At 44.0% G+C, this 15,508-nt stretch overlaps 1 protein-coding gene across 7 annotated transcripts in view; it reads right to left on the reverse strand.

Moving 5' to 3' along the window:
• Positions 1 to 15,508, reverse strand: part of RNF220 (ring finger protein 220) — a 220,689-nt gene that overhangs the window by 24,795 nt on the left and 180,386 nt on the right. For all 7 annotated transcript variants that reach the window (XM_039555907.1, XM_039555910.1, XM_039555911.1 and 4 more), the window contains 4 exons: positions 6,869 to 6,965; positions 5,795 to 5,881; positions 4,451 to 4,506; positions 2,653 to 2,731 (listed from right to left, as the gene is read on the reverse strand). In XM_039555907.1, coding sequence (XP_039411841.1) covers positions 2,653 to 2,731; positions 4,451 to 4,506; positions 5,795 to 5,881; positions 6,869 to 6,965 — 319 coding nt within the window. The remainder of the gene's footprint in view (positions 1 to 2,652; positions 2,732 to 4,450; positions 4,507 to 5,794; positions 5,882 to 6,868; positions 6,966 to 15,508) is intronic.

Below are 15,508 nucleotides of genomic sequence, written 5' to 3' on the forward strand. Positions count from 1 at the left end.
CAAGAAGCAGACCAAGAAACACAGACTTACCCCAAACCCCATCTAGCTGTTCAACCATGCAAGAGACTCTGCCTTAAAACCCCACGTTTGGATTAAATTAACTTGCTCAAGTGAAGAAATTCAGCTGTGTGCCAAAAGGAGAACTGCTCACTGTACTGTATTAATGGATTAAAAAACAAAAACACACTACTCTCTTTGCCTGGACTTATTTTTGGAAGAGGGGAGGAAGGAACGTCATTCTTATGAGAGAAGGATCAATAGGCAGATCACTGCTAACTCTATTAGCCACTGCTCTAAACAGAGCGCACAGCTGACACAGGTGCTAAGCCATGTGCTTCTGGACAATTTTAAAAATGCTAATCAGATGCTACACAAGGTTTAACATGCCAATCAATAATGCTCAGATGTAAAGGCAAAAATTGAAGTTACAAACAATGGAGTAAAGTGATGCTGCCAAAAACTTCCTGTAAACACCACCCAAAACAAGAAAAATGAAACCAATTTAGCTCCAGATTAAGAAACAGGAACTAGAGATGAATCAATTTAGCCTGTTGGGCTGGGTCGCCATATATCATGGCTCAGCAGTGGAGTGGGAAGCAGCCAGACAGTGAGAAGCCCTTCCCCCTCCTTTTCTGCAGGCTTCTAGCTCTGATCCCTGTTATCAATTAATTTAACAGAACCCCTCTACACAGACAAGCACACAGAGCATTCAGACTCCTTAAATGGCAGGACAGAAACTATTTATCACACATGAATCTCAAAGGAAAGGAGAGAGGAAAAAAAAAAAAGGCAGCTAGGAATTCTCCACCTGAAACACCATCTTGTTTTCTGAACCTCAGTTAAATAAAGTACCTTAAATAAAAAAGGTCCCTCTGCTACTTTCAAAAATTAACATTATTGGAAAGACTGAACAAGACATTTAAGGAATTTCCTGTAATTTCTATCGGGTTTTACTGACTTTTAGCAGAACTGAAGCTTTAGCAGGCAAGGTTATTACAGAGCAAGGTGTGTGTGCACAGATGCACACACATACTCACTCTCCACACTTCACAGCAGCGTTAGCACGAGAGTTGTTTGGAAAGGATTCTGGGACCCTTCAAAAGGTGCTAGCTAAAGCCTCTTTGATCAGATTATTAAAGCTATGTCAATTTTATCACTTGAGCTCAAGTGTTCTGGAAAATGTCAAATCCTTTCAGCTCCTACAGTTTAAAGATTTTCAATAGGAGTGGATCTGGGAGGGTGGAGGGCTGCTGGGCTGACAGGCAGGAGGCCCAAAGGGAAGCCACGCAGCAGCTGAGACAGAGGCTGACAGATTAGGGCAGAAGGGATGAGTCCTTGCCACCAAGACAGCATGCAAAAGTTGGCTGGCTCTAAGGACAAAGCTGGTTCTGCACTGACCTGCAGGCTCCCGGACTCAGCGGTCCTTGGCCAAAGTCTGCTGACCGAGAAGCATCGAATGGCAGCCAGCCAACATTTGGGACACGCTAACAAAAGGGCTTGTAGAAAGGAAAGTGCTGAGACAGCAAAGCAGTGTTAAAGTTCCCTCTGCAGCAGCGAGTTTCCCCAGTTAATTCTGACTCTGAACATATGCTCTGCCAGGCTGCCTGAAATGGCAGAGATCCAAAAATGTGCCAGGGATGCAACCTCTCAAGTCAGGACCAGGGGCAGGAGAACAAACGACATTAGAAAAACGACAACTTTCTGTAAAGTCAGCTTAATGCTATACCACTAGATGTTTCCCCATCCCAAATTATCCATGGATCTTACCCCAAAATGTAATATTTAAAACCCACCATTAAATCATTGTTTCCACCTCATTCAAGTTGTTTGGTCTCTCACTTGATCTTGGGGCAATGTTTTATATCAGGCAATAATCAACTTAAAACACTCCTCCATCCCACGGCAGCAGAGAACAGCCTGTAGTTTTACACTTGGACCATCAAATCACCCAAGTAGTCAGTCACCCAGAAGCATGTGGAAGGAGACTTAGAATAGAGGTTACTCAAATGAACAGTGCAGATAAACCCTTTTATTTCTATTCCACATTAGACTGCAGCACATTCAGTGAGCAGAAGAGGACGGAAAGGAGATGCCCAGCAGTCCCTGCACCACTGTATACTCAAACACTGGGACTTAAACTTCTGAACCACTGAAAGGGCTCCAGGTAAAAAACTCAGAAACTGAGACATTACTTCTGTTAGGAACCATACAAAGGCTCAAAATAGATCTTCAGGAAAAAGGAATTCCCTCTGTGAGACTTCTGCTAAGTTACAGTGCTGCTAGGGGGAGACTCCCTTTTGTCGAGAGATGAAAGGTGGAACATACAGTAACAAAGCATGGAAGTATCTATTTACATAATTTAAAAGAAGGCAATTTGCAGTGGAGAAGACCTTCCGAAGCTGTGCCCAATTCCTTGTCACTGGGTACCTGCCCTCATAGATATATCTGGTGGAGAGCTCCACACAAACCCTCTGTGAACACAGCAGTGGTGAGTGTTCCAAGTTCAGGTTTTGTGTTGCAGCACAACTTCCCTTCCCAGTGGTAAAAGCTTCAAATAGGCCTACCTTTGGATTACCACTGCTGCTGGGAGCACCAGATGGGACACTATGGTTCTTTAACAAGGAAAAGGGAAGCTACCCACTTTACACTCACTTTTCAATGTCACTGTTCTTACAGGTCTTCTGCATGGTCTCCTGTTTACTGCTTTCACCATTACTCGTTGAGGGCATTTCTGTTGAGGGAAGAACAGAAAAATTAGTAAGAGAACATTAGATCATTGCAATGAAATAGTCTGAGCAAGTCACAGTTTCAGAGGACCCCAGTGAGTCATTTTCATGCCAGTTCTTGGTAACAGAGAGAAGTGACTGATGCTAAGTGTCCCTGTCTGGCAGGGGGGCCTCTCTGGACAGTACATTTCTATGATTCAGGGCTCAAAATACAACCCCTGCTCTCTCCCCACTTCATAGTGATCTGACCCCCACTGATGTACTCAGTGTTTAAGCAAGGATTTAATTCAGAAGGGTCGATGCAGCTGCCACATGAAAGTGTACTTCTAGAAAGGTGGGCTCAGAGCAAATCCACCCAGCCCAGACCCTGCTCTCAGCCTCTTCCATTTGCTGAGACCCCTCAGATACAAGCAGAAAAATATATGCCAGGTAACTAGAATGACAGAATAGTCTGCTCATCATGGCTGCTCCCAGCACTGGAGAGAGTGTGAGACACCAGCTGGAGGTGAGAAGATGAACCAGCCCCAGGGTTGTAAATTCATAACTGCGGATTCAGGTAGAAGGTATGAAGAAAACAGCTCATAGCAAATGTCATCAGGGCTGCCTCCTCATCACCTCCGTGGCTGTAGCTACTGAAGCTGCTCATACCTACAAGCAAGTGCTTCTACATCACAGAAAAGAAATATGATTGCCTATCCCACAGAAGAAAATGCCTGTGATAGATATCCTATGCTCTCCATTTAACCATCATGCCCTTGGCAAAACTGGTTTTACTCCCTTCCCCCACTCCCACTGGCAAGTAGTTATGTCTTGTAGGTACTTTCAAGGCTGGGAATCAAATGCCCAAAGCATGACAGGAACACAACATGGAACAAAATCATTGGGACATGTCTCTTCAGGTCGGTGAGCTTCAGTTTCCTTCCTAAGGGAGCTGGAGCAGCACTGCCCAGCTCTGGAAATGGATTTGGCATCTACAGCTGGAAAGCGCCAGGTTTTATTATTCTCATATTTCCACTAGGTTGCTGCTTACACTTACAGTGCTGCTGGCATTGAATAAAAACCCCCAGGAGTAGAATGGGTTTAACACTTCCCCCTTCCTTCTTAATGCAATGAGCTTTCAAGTAATGTATGCAAAGGTACATATTCACATTTACTCATTTGCTCTGGAGTCTCAACTACAGGTCATGAAATAGTACAGATCCTAGAGTTTCCACTCCAAAGGTGAGGCCTTCAGAGCTGTAGGCTTTTCTTGCCATACAAAGGCCAGCAAGGACAAGATCTATCCAAAAGATACAAGTCTCTAGCATATCCTCTCAAAGAAGGGAATATAAGAAAGCAGTTGAAAAATACTCAACAATAGGTGCACCTGTGTAGTTTAAATGCCCAGCAGCTGAACACCAGCATCACATTGTCAGGCTCTGCGTCTCCCTCTGTAATATAGCAGCTTGCCTTTCAGTGACATGACATCAAGTCAATCCAATCCCCATCTCTCATCACCATATCCGTTACAGTGGCATTTTTGGGAACTTCCCTAGATGCCATTAACGACAATTAATTGTGCTGTAAAGTTTCAAAAAGAGTGTGTTTTTGTGCATACGTATCTGATGACACTCTGCAAGAGCATTAGTAACTACCTCTCCTAAGTACTGGCAAGCAGAAGACATGGACTATCTATCTGCCCTCCTGCAGTATATAAATTAACAATTTACAATTTCAACACTCACCATCGCTGGCCCATTTAGAAAACTCTGGTGTTATTCGAGTACTTGGTGTGCCACCACTAAAAGAGAAAAGGACAATATGCTAAAGATTGAATACAAAATAAGCTACCCCTTTCACCCACCACTTCTCTCTCAATACTTCTATCCATCAGTCTAAGCTTCAAAATGTGAGCAGATGGCCAGCCAAAAAACATGCTCATACTTCATGGCATCAGCAACACTATTGCATCGCTACAGAAACTCGACAGAATTTCAAGGTGCTTTTACCAGCAACATCACCTCTCATGTTGTAGAGATGGGCAAACAAGTCCAGGAAATGTGCAAGGAAGGACCTTGCTCAAACAGCAAAACAATGTGTTAGGTGCAAGCCACATGAAGGAACTGGGTCACCTGGCCTCAGGTCCTCAGTTCTCTCACCAAGCACTAAGTGTCCACAGCCACTGATAACCCAGCATCCTCCTGCTACAATACCAGAGTCCTGGCTGTGAAGGAGCTTCAGCATCTTTGAGGCCTAGCCTTTGGACTAGCATGGTTAGCAAAGTATTGAATGGACCAATGATTTGGATCCATGTGGCAAATGCCACTTTTCTATGGAGTGAAACCTAATTTTGAACTAGTGTTTGCGACAAGCTAAGCAGTAAGAAAACTTCATTTCACTGCTCTATCAATCACTTCAACCTTGACCCCAAAGGATCACTCAGTGAAAGAGATAGAGGGGTAATTTAAGTCCTGTTTTATGCAGGGCAGAGGGCTTAGAAAGCAATCCTAGCTTCCTGTTAAGACTCATTTTATTTGCCTGAAATGCTTCCCCGAGTTCCCTGAATGCTGGCTGCCTACATTCTCCATATATGTATGTGGGCAAAGCACACATCCTGCCCCAACCCAGAGCTGAATACAGAAGGATTAGTTTGCACATCCCACAACATGTAATGTTGTAATGTAATTGGATGCAATGAAGTCACACATGGGGTGCCAGACTCCTACTGTGCCAACCAAGATTCCAGTGCCATCACACTGTACTGCTAAGAGGCCACATTTCATCATGAAGCAAGATGATGCGTAAGGCCTTAGTACAGCACAGTTCCTCACAGCCAGAATTCATCCTCTGTCCAGCACTGTTCAGGGCAAAGATAGCACTGGCAGGGCAGCGGGGTGGCTCAGAGAGGGAGAGTGTGCAGGGAGGCTTTATTGAGGCTGCACAGGTAGAAATGGAGACCCACCTGTCGGACTATGCTTCTTTGTAAGTCTCTTGTTGCAACCCTTGCACTCAAGTTAACAGGTATTTTCCACAAACTGAGACTCCCCGTAAGTAATGAATGTTGCAATTTAGAAAGGCGTGATACTTACTTTAAAACAGCACCTCGGAGAGCCTCCCTTTCTTTGGCTTCACCTGGCTCTTCTCCAGTGCAAGGGATAATGTCTGCCTCTGTGTACCTGAGCACAAAGGGTTAAGGAATGTACAACCCTGCTGCAGACAGTGGAAAGGCTTTTGAGATGGTTAGGATGCTGTCTGGGATACAAAACAAATTATTTCCAACTGGGAACACCTTAAAAAAAGAGGGGTTGGTATTCATGAAGGGGCTTGCTTTTAAATTCTGGATTAACGTTTTGTTTTAGATGGAAAGAAGCAGAAACCTTTTGACAGTAACATGATTCCACAGCTTCTTGGAAAGGGAAAACCAGTTCTCAAACCTGTGCAAACCTAACCTGCATAATTTCACAAATTCCGTTTGAAGTAGAGAGTTCTTTTACCAGTGAAGGGTTGAAGCTTCACTCTTAAAAGGCTGGTACAGATTTCAATAAACCTAATTCTACAGTTATACATTGCCCCTCATCACAGCTAAGGCAGTGTCTGCCTCATGCCCTTGCAGGAATTCTTCCTTGATGCCTATTACAACTACTGTGGGACAGAAGTCTGCCCATAGCTCACCCAGAGCTGTGCCCAAAGAGCCTGCCCCCAGATGGAGAAGTTCCCAAAATATGCCTTAATGATAATGCTTCCCATGAACTGTCTAATGAAAGGAAAAAAGAAAATCAAACCTCTCAGAGTGGAAGGTGAATAGCGCTTACGGCACAAACCCCTTGAAAACAAAAGGGTATCTTGTGGAAAATAAACTCAATTCCTACCCATGAAGCAGGAAAAGCTATCCATATGGAAGAAACCTGGATGGAGGCTTATGAAACAGAATAGAGAAAGTAACTGATCCTTTGCAATGTCTCCTATAGACTTCAACGAGGTCTGAAGTAGTGCTGCATCAAGGGTATGATCTCAGAGGGAGTAACTGGGAATCCTTCCTAGTTCAAGTAACACAGTAACTGGAGAAGGCTGTGTCATTTCCAGTAGGGCTGGACACAGATTTTCCACCCAGGGCAGATGCACCTCTGGCTTCCCTCTCAGTAAGAGCCTTTCAAAAACGATACTGTGGTTTCCCATATTCGAGTGTGTCGTCTCCATCCACATCCAGGTCGGCGTCGCTGTCTGGATTCTCCTTCCCGCTGCACATGATAAACCCAGAACCTGAAAGAAAATAAAACACACAGATGAGCATTTGAATTGGAGATGAAGTGTAGGAGATCTCCCAAGAAAGGTGCTACAGCACCAGTTTGCAGGCTTGTCCTTTACTCTTAACAGCCTCATAAAAGGTGCCCTCTCCAAAGATTGCACAAGAACACTCACAGAAATGCTCTAACTTCCTAGATTTTATGCTCTAGATGCCCCCCAACATTGAAAATGGAACATTCTTGACTTTTAGCTCACCACATGAACTATTTTAAAATTGAAGTCACTGTAAGGGTCTCTCTCAAAGGCAAAAAAACAATGAGGCAAAATAGGAAAGAGTAATTTTTCACAGAAGTAGTTAACGCAAAATCCACACTACTAGCAGGTAAGAAAAGGCCACAAGGACATTCTGAATTACTTCCTAATTCAGATGCAGAGGGCAGGCAGAGGCTAAAACATAATTAGAAATATCTCTTTCATTTTAAAATGCCTTTAGTCATGGCTTAGATTTTTAAAATTTTAAACATTTAAGAACAGCAAACCTGTTTCTGTGAGAGGGGGAAAAAAAATCAGACTTCTGTCATTAACAGCTTCTTACAAGCACTTATATGAGCAAATTGCAATGCAACTCATCAGGAGTTCCGCTCTTCCAGCACAGGTGGGTCAGGCACACATCCAGTCCCAACTCCAGCAGGATGCAAGCACTTACAGTTCCACCTGAGGCTGACTGTGCAACAATTGTCACTTTCTAATTTATATATTTATTTTGGTCCCAAGCATTTTGTAAACTGTAACCAGGCTTCTTTTAATTGAATCTGCACAAACACCTACAAAGATGAATCTTCACATGGTATTTGCTGCCAAGGGTTTATTAATGGAAGGGAAACTACAGAAGGCATATTTACTCTTCATGACAGCTAACACTGAATATGCTCTCTCCCATAAGACTGGATACTAAGCAAAGACCTCCTGAACTCTTGAGTGTCGCAAGGTCCCCATTTGTGTCCAATTCCTCAGCAGATCTAAGCTGTTTGGGTACATAAGCTACGTGGATGGAAATGTGCTCACTGCAGCTGCCTCCAGTATTCCCTCACTTAGCACCCCTGTCGAGCAGAGCTGGACACCTGGCTCAGAGAGAGGTACTTGACAGAGCCTGAAGGACCTGGCATATCCTGAGGGCTGGTGACCTAGGATTGTGGTAGACCAGGGTGCACATCCCAACTGTAGACACTGACAGAGTAAGGTAGATGTCGCCTTGGCCTTGCACCAATGCCCCAAAAGGGCTATGTTCCTGTACTGTGATTGTGGTTCTAAATGCAGAATACAGGCTAAAATTATTGTAGAAGCACTGAGTATTATATGCATGTCTGCAGAATGAGGACATTCCAAAGCATTATGACAGCCTTTTCAGGGCTACAGATGTCTGAGTCTGTTCATCCCACTGGGTTCTCACCAGTACACTTAACATAAGCCCAGAAGAATGAACTATATTTCTAACAGTCTGCATCTGTGCAGAGAGCAGGGCAAAGCAAAGGTCTCATTTCCAAGGATACCATGCAGACGCAGTTCTTTACTGTCGCTCTCTAGGAACGGATGCTCTCACTGATTCATTAAGCCCCCAATAAAATTTGTTTATATGGATTTGATATTTCTCTTCCCTGAATATCAAGAAGGTCCTTAACAAGTGACAACTGTAGCATGACAATGATTTTAAGACTAACCTTTCCCTAGAAGCATAAACTAGCTTTTACTTCAAAGTAATTGCCAGCCTTAATTTTCAGCAGAGGTAACACAACTAGCACCAACAATGCAGCACTCATGTCTGTGACAGGTACTGTGGCAGCCCTGCCTGCAGGTCAGCCCCATGGTGTCACTGGGGCAGCCCTTTTCCAGCAGACCCCTTTCAGAGTGCTTCACATGCTGGCTACACACTGCCAGCCAACACGTGTCACGAACTGCCTCCTCTTGCTGCAATGGCTCATCTAGTAAATCTTCACTCATTCAGTTCATCACAATGTTTGGGAGAAGATTTAGAGGGGTAAGAGAGACCTGTCAAAGAAGCTGGATAGTCTTTCAAAGCTGCTTTAAAAGTCAAGAGTGGGTGATGGGGTGGTAATTTATAGGCATGGCATTTAACCTGCAGTAACACCATCCCCTGCACCTGGCATTACTTTAGCCCATCACTTCTCAAAGGCCATAAACTTTGGACACACAGGTCTTCATTTTTCTTGTCGCTGTGGGAGACACAAATCATGCAAAGCTGGAGCTGTGACTTGGCCAGTCCCAGGAGGTGATCTGAACATTAGCCAGACAATGAATACTTGGAGCAAGTGCCTTGGTGGGGGGGAAGGTGGCCAAATGAATGAACATAAGTGGGACCAACCCACTTATGTGTTACTGTCTCTGCAAGGATGCCAAGCACACAGCAGACATGCACCTTTCCGTCTGTTTTGTTTCCAAGTGACTCAGGCCAACTGGTGGTTTATGGCTAGAGCTTAAGACAAGAAGATCTGCTTACTGCAATATAGTTTACAAATATTAAGGCACCTTGACTTCAGAATCCTTGTGTCCTTGCTCTCAAGACCTTTGTACTTAAGAAAATCCCTTTTAAGTCTGGAAGGAAAATATTCCAGAGCTTCGGCTGAATTTAGCTCTATTGTCTACTGCACTGCCAGCAGACTACTATACTTCCTACGCAGAGAGGGTACAAGGGGAGAGTTTGGACAGTGTGTGTTAAGATGGCAAACACACACTGGGATGATCTGAGAGAGCCTTGCAGTCAGTGGACAGCAGAGCAGAGAAGTTCATAGGTTAAAATGAGGGGCAGGAGAAAGATAAATTTTCTTTTCTTATCAAACAAGGACTCCCAGACCAACACCTAAAGGAAGGCACAATAAGGTGATCCAACTCTCAGTTTTTCACTTAATATGGAATTATTTTTTTATGTCACCAAGTGCAGTCCATTGCAACATGGTAATAAACAATGATTTAGAAACTGTATGCTAATAAAAGTAACCTCCATGAATCCAAAAAATACTTGGAATATAAGTTGTTCCATCAGTTTTAGGACTTCAGAAGCTGCTTTAAATAAAACGGAAAAACAAAAGCCACAAAATATGTTTCTGATGTGAATCAAAAGATCCATAAATCCCAGTACTGCTCCTGCACACAAGAAAACACTAAAGAATGGGATGCAAAGCTTGGCCCAGCATCACCTGGGGAATGAATGGCCTGCAACCAGCATCCTAATACCTTTTCATTCTGCAGCAGGGATGGATTTTGAGGCCAGTTCCAGTGGGATGGGGTTTGGTGCCACAATTTCAACCTGACCCTCCTTGTCTAACTTCCTGGGGTTGCTTCCATGCACAAAGCCAGTGAAAACACCCACGCAGCTGTTCAAATATTTGACGTCTGAACTAGTTGACATTATTCATTCATCTCAGGCTCATTCAAACCAGATTTCTGGACAAGTGCTGTTATAAATGGATTAAGAAGACCACTAAATGCAAGGAAGGCCCAAAAGGACCACACCTGCTTCTCACTAACTCAGCCCAAATGTAAAGAGGGCTCACAACTTCAAGCTCCTGCTGGTGGTGTGCGCTGCTATCCAGGAGAAAGGAAAACATGAAATGGAGCACAGAGGACAGGAGCTTCCAGAACACCCCCTACCACTCCACTCGGGTGATTTGCAATTCAATAGCATGCACTGGGAACAGGGAAGGGTTCCTCCAGCAAGGCTCTGCTTCTGAAGGTCACACAGCAATTCACAGCCATCAGCAAACACCGCCTAGAGCAGACCTCTAAAGCCAGTGTGTTATCCAGAGGTCAATGCTCAGGACCAGAACTTTATCCCCAAGTGTTAACAAAGTGAAATCCAACAACTGAATGTTAACTTGTGAGTTTGACCTAGGAACTCATAAGAGACGTGATCTGTTATTCACAGAAGCAGCTGTGACTTCTTAGGAGTCACCCAAGGCCTGAGGAATGTAATTCCACATGTGAACTTGAAAATGCTGCTTTTAAATGAAAAAAGAACAAACACAGTGCACATTACTGCTGAGCAGCTTGGTGGCATCTCAGTACTCTCCTATACCTTTCCTCTTCCTTGTTGAGAATTTTTTGCTCTTGCTGTGCATTTCATAGGAGGCAATCCCTTGTCATATGCTGCCAGCCCCAATACAATTAGCCTCCTGATGCTAAAGCAGCACAATTCTCTGACAGTCTCAATCCCAGCTGCCTCCTTAAGGACCAGACAAACAGAAGTGAACAGGCAGGTCAGACGCTGGGGCCATTAAGCAGAGAAAAAACAAAGTTACAGCTCTGTCTCCAATCCCCATTGCTCTTGTAGCCAGGTGCTCTGACAAGCAATTCCAGCACTGGTATTGAGTGGCACCTCTATAAACCCTGTGACAGTTTGGGAGACAAACTCACCCATCAATCAGAATGTACCTATCAACATCACTTACCTAGCACTGTGTACACAGCTTTCTTTGCTTGGGCTTGTCTTAGAGCAGTCTGCCTGAGCACCAATTCGAGTTAGTTTCTGAAAAATTTAGGTACTCTACACAAGCAACAGTGTTTCTGAAATACTGACTCAGAGTCAGAAAAGCAGGAAAAATTCGCATGCCTCTTAACTGCTGCCAGCTTCAAGCACTGGCAGGCTACAGGAATCAGCTGAGCTTGAAGGTGAAAACGCTTCCCATTCTTGTCATGTACCTATTAATAATGTGTGTAGATAAATCTCACCAGAAATCTTTTCCTTCCCCTTTTTGTAAGTTATCATAGCACTTTTCTTTCTCCTAAGTTGTCCCCTATGCCTAAGCATCCTCTCTGACCTCTGCACTGCTTCTCAAATCTCACTTCCTTTGTGCAGTCCTCCTGATGAGTGGTCACCTGAACAACTCTTGAGTGAATGGTGGCCCAGGCTAAGATCAAGAGTCATTAACATGATATATAATAAGCAGATTCACAATACAGATAAAAGGACTTCACATTCAAGTCCCTCCTTTTCTCCATCACATTCAGTGGCAGATGGTCAAAGTGACAACATATGCTGCTACAGGTGCTGACAGCACTGCTGGCTCCTGCACAGGCACGAGCTCACACGGAGACTGGCAGTCTTAAGGGTAGAATGGTAACACAACCAGACCACTGCAGACCCAAATGACCCAGCTTAATTTCACGAGCACAGGTAGGAAAACAGAGACCTACTGTGCCTGACCTCTGCTCCTCAACTCCTATCTAGGCACATCGCTTTTGGTGGCCAGCTGTTCTGTATATATTTTAAATTATATGTTTATATTTAATTATCACTCCAAAGAAAGCCAAGGAAGAAAACTAAGACATCAGTATTATAATTTGCGCTACCACTGTGAATGCAGCTACTGGATGCTGCTCATGCAGAGGATCAAACTCATCTGGATAACTAACATTTCTTCAGTTTGGCCCCCAAGGAATGGGGGGTGGGGGTGCGTGTGAAATCTATACTGGAAATATTCTAGAAATCCTGAATTTTGTGTAAATCCCGTAAATGGGTCTAAATTAAAATCCATCTCAGAGGCATAGAGCTCTATCGGGGCCTATTTTGGCTGGGAAGAGGCATTCATTCTGTTTGCAGGTAGTATACATGTGTTCAGGAAAGAAGAAAAGCCTCCCATAAATCTCCAGAACTGTGGCCTTTGCTAATTACACTCCTTGCAGTGACCCCCTTCTGTACAACCTCCCTTTCCAGCACATTCACTCTATTTTCTTACCGAAATGTCACTCATTGGCTTCTTGGAGAGTAAAAACAATGAAGGCAATAAAAGTAGTTTATGCAGACTCACGGCCAGGCCTCACATACTTCCGAGAATGGCTCTAAACTGGGTTTATTTCATCATCTGCTGAAGTATCCCAAGCTAGTACTAAGAGGACAAGGTGGCATGGATGCCATTTTATTGTGAGACATCTGGGAAGACACAGAAAGCCGCTAAAAATTCTTGAAAATGAGAGCAAGGCAGAGATGAGGCCATGTTGAACCTACAGATCCATAATGCCTCCCCAGCTTAATTTTTCAGCAGTGAAATTGTTCCCCCACTTTTTCCTAGCACCAACAGGGATAGAATACTTCTGGTGAGGTTCCCAGCCTGTTGCAGAAAAAAAGATGACAATCAGAAGCCAAGAAAAGCTGCTTACAAAACAAGAGTTTCATTTCTCTGGAGCCAGATCCATTTAAAGCTAAACGGTGATTTACCTGGAAAACTGACACCCAACTGTGTTGTTACAGCACACACCTGAAAGAGCAGATGCATCCATCTGATGCCATCTATTAGCTCCCACAGAGGCACAAATGGGCTGTCAGACCTGACTGCTTACCAGTGTGGATGCTTACAGGGATCTCTGCTCACAGATCACACAAACAGCTGCCTTTAAAGAAAGGGGCCATATAATTTTACGACCATTAACATAATTTTGCAGCAGCATGCTGAACAAAGGGCAGGCAAGCACTGCTGTACAGAGTAAGAGCCAGCTGCTGCAAGGCTCAGGAAGAGGCTTCCCCACCCCTTGCAGCATTGAGGAGTATTCCAGAGATGTCTTTTATGCCTCCAGGTACAGATTATGGCTGCAGAGGGGAAAACACACTCAGACCACAGGTCTGATCTGGTTTGGCCATTCATGGCTGCCTCCTAGAGCCTCGTGCTGGTGTGATACAGGAAGGTGAGAACAGCCTCATGTCTGTCTCAAAGGCTGCTCTTCAAAACCCAGAGCTAAAGTACAAAAGCAGCAGCAACAGCCATGGTCTTTGCAGCTACAGCTCGTTTTCCACGGTTAGGGAAAGGTGGATCTGAAAGCTTTTGTTCCCCTGGGGAGAGGGTGGAAACAAACAAAAAAGGAAGAGGGAGAATTAAAGTAATCTTGAATCACTAAGCAGATTCACATCACTGGATCAATAAGCACCACTGACAGGGATCACAGGAATGTCGCAACTTTGCCAATAATAAAGCAGCACAGCAGAGCCTGGAGGATGACTTTTCTAAGGCAGCCGAGCATGAAGCAGCAAGGCTGGTGAACAGCTGAAAGTGACACCCTGGCTTACATCGGGCTGCTGCCAGTGGTGGGGCTCAATGCAGTTTGCTTTAAATAATGATGAGCACAGAGATTGTATTCATGGGGGAAAGGCAACCAAGGACTGGAAAAACCAAGGGCTAAATTTCATAGGCCAAACACATGTGCTCTTCCTCCCAAACTAATTCTTTTCTGGGGTGGAAAGAAGAAAGAAAAATCAGTGCTAATTTAATCAATTGATCAGTCTATTGATTGCAAAACTGGAGCTGCTAGTTAGCCATGTGCTGTAATGCCCTCAACTCTGAAACCACAAAACACACCATTGATTTCTTCACTTCCAGCTCCAAAACAAGAAATAAAACTGGGCTTTCAGTGGAAAAACAACTTCCTCATCCAGGGAGAAGATGCAAGCAAAGAAGAGAGGCCAGGAAACAGGGACAGCCGCAGCTTGCGAGGTTCAAACTGAAATTAGTTACAGATGCAGTCACAGTGTCTTGTGTAAACTCTATCGATTGGGTGGCTGACAGTCTTGGGAGCCTCCATAGTAGGACAATCAATCCGGCTGCAGTGTCACCTGCCACTTTGCTGAACAGTTGACAATGCAATTATCCAGTGTGGAGGCAGGGAGTTGGCGTGTGTCAAACGCAGTTAGCCACTTTCCGGGCACTACTCGATAATGCGTTTCACCGCCGTGTGTAGGAGACGACACACGGAGACAGGAGCTGTTTAGAGCCATTGAGACCTGTGCTCCCTTTTTCCTTTAGAAACATCTCACTGCCCCTGACTTAACAACTGTATTCTAAAATGCTATTAAAATCACGTCAATCAACTATTGTGTGCTTAAAGCTCAAGTTTGACCTGAGTGTCCAAGAAGTAGGTTGCAGTTCTAGCAAAACTGCAGACCCTTGAGGGAAAAAAATTAAAAATTTATCAGATTACTATCTTAAAGCTGGGGATTTTCAAAACCACAGCTAACAGACCACTAGAAAACTGGATTGCAGAGCAACTGATGTCTGAGATCGATGAAAACTGAAGTTTAAAGAAACTGTCAACTTGAAACCCAGTCTACTTCAAAAAATTGAGTAGTTTCAGGTGCTCTACCTGCTCCCTTACTCCCCCTGCTAATTTTCATGGTGTTACAACCACATTTTCTGGTTTCTTTTTTTGTCCTCCTTCCTCTAGGAAGAGCGTGACAGACATCCCTTTTCATCCCCCAAATATGATACATAATACTGTAAAATGGAGAGAATCCCACTTTGTCCCAAAGAATATCTTTGCCTGGTTAGAGTGCTGTCAGTATCATATAAATCAACCACCAAGGTCTAGTTCATTGTGCTCCTTTCAGCTAATGCATTCTGGCAGTCTGAGCATAAAAATTAGATTCTTAGGTTTTTGTATGCATTCAAGTTACCAAAAATGTACAATCAACAATGACTAATTTTAACGGCTATCCTCACCAATTTCTTTTTTTCCAGTTAAAATTATTTTTACTTTGCTAAGTCCCATTGATTACTTTG

This window comes from Corvus cornix, chromosome 8, assembly GCF_000738735.6.
Source record: "Corvus cornix cornix isolate S_Up_H32 chromosome 8, ASM73873v5, whole genome shotgun sequence".
Taxonomy (NCBI): domain Eukaryota; kingdom Metazoa; phylum Chordata; class Aves; order Passeriformes; family Corvidae; genus Corvus; species Corvus cornix.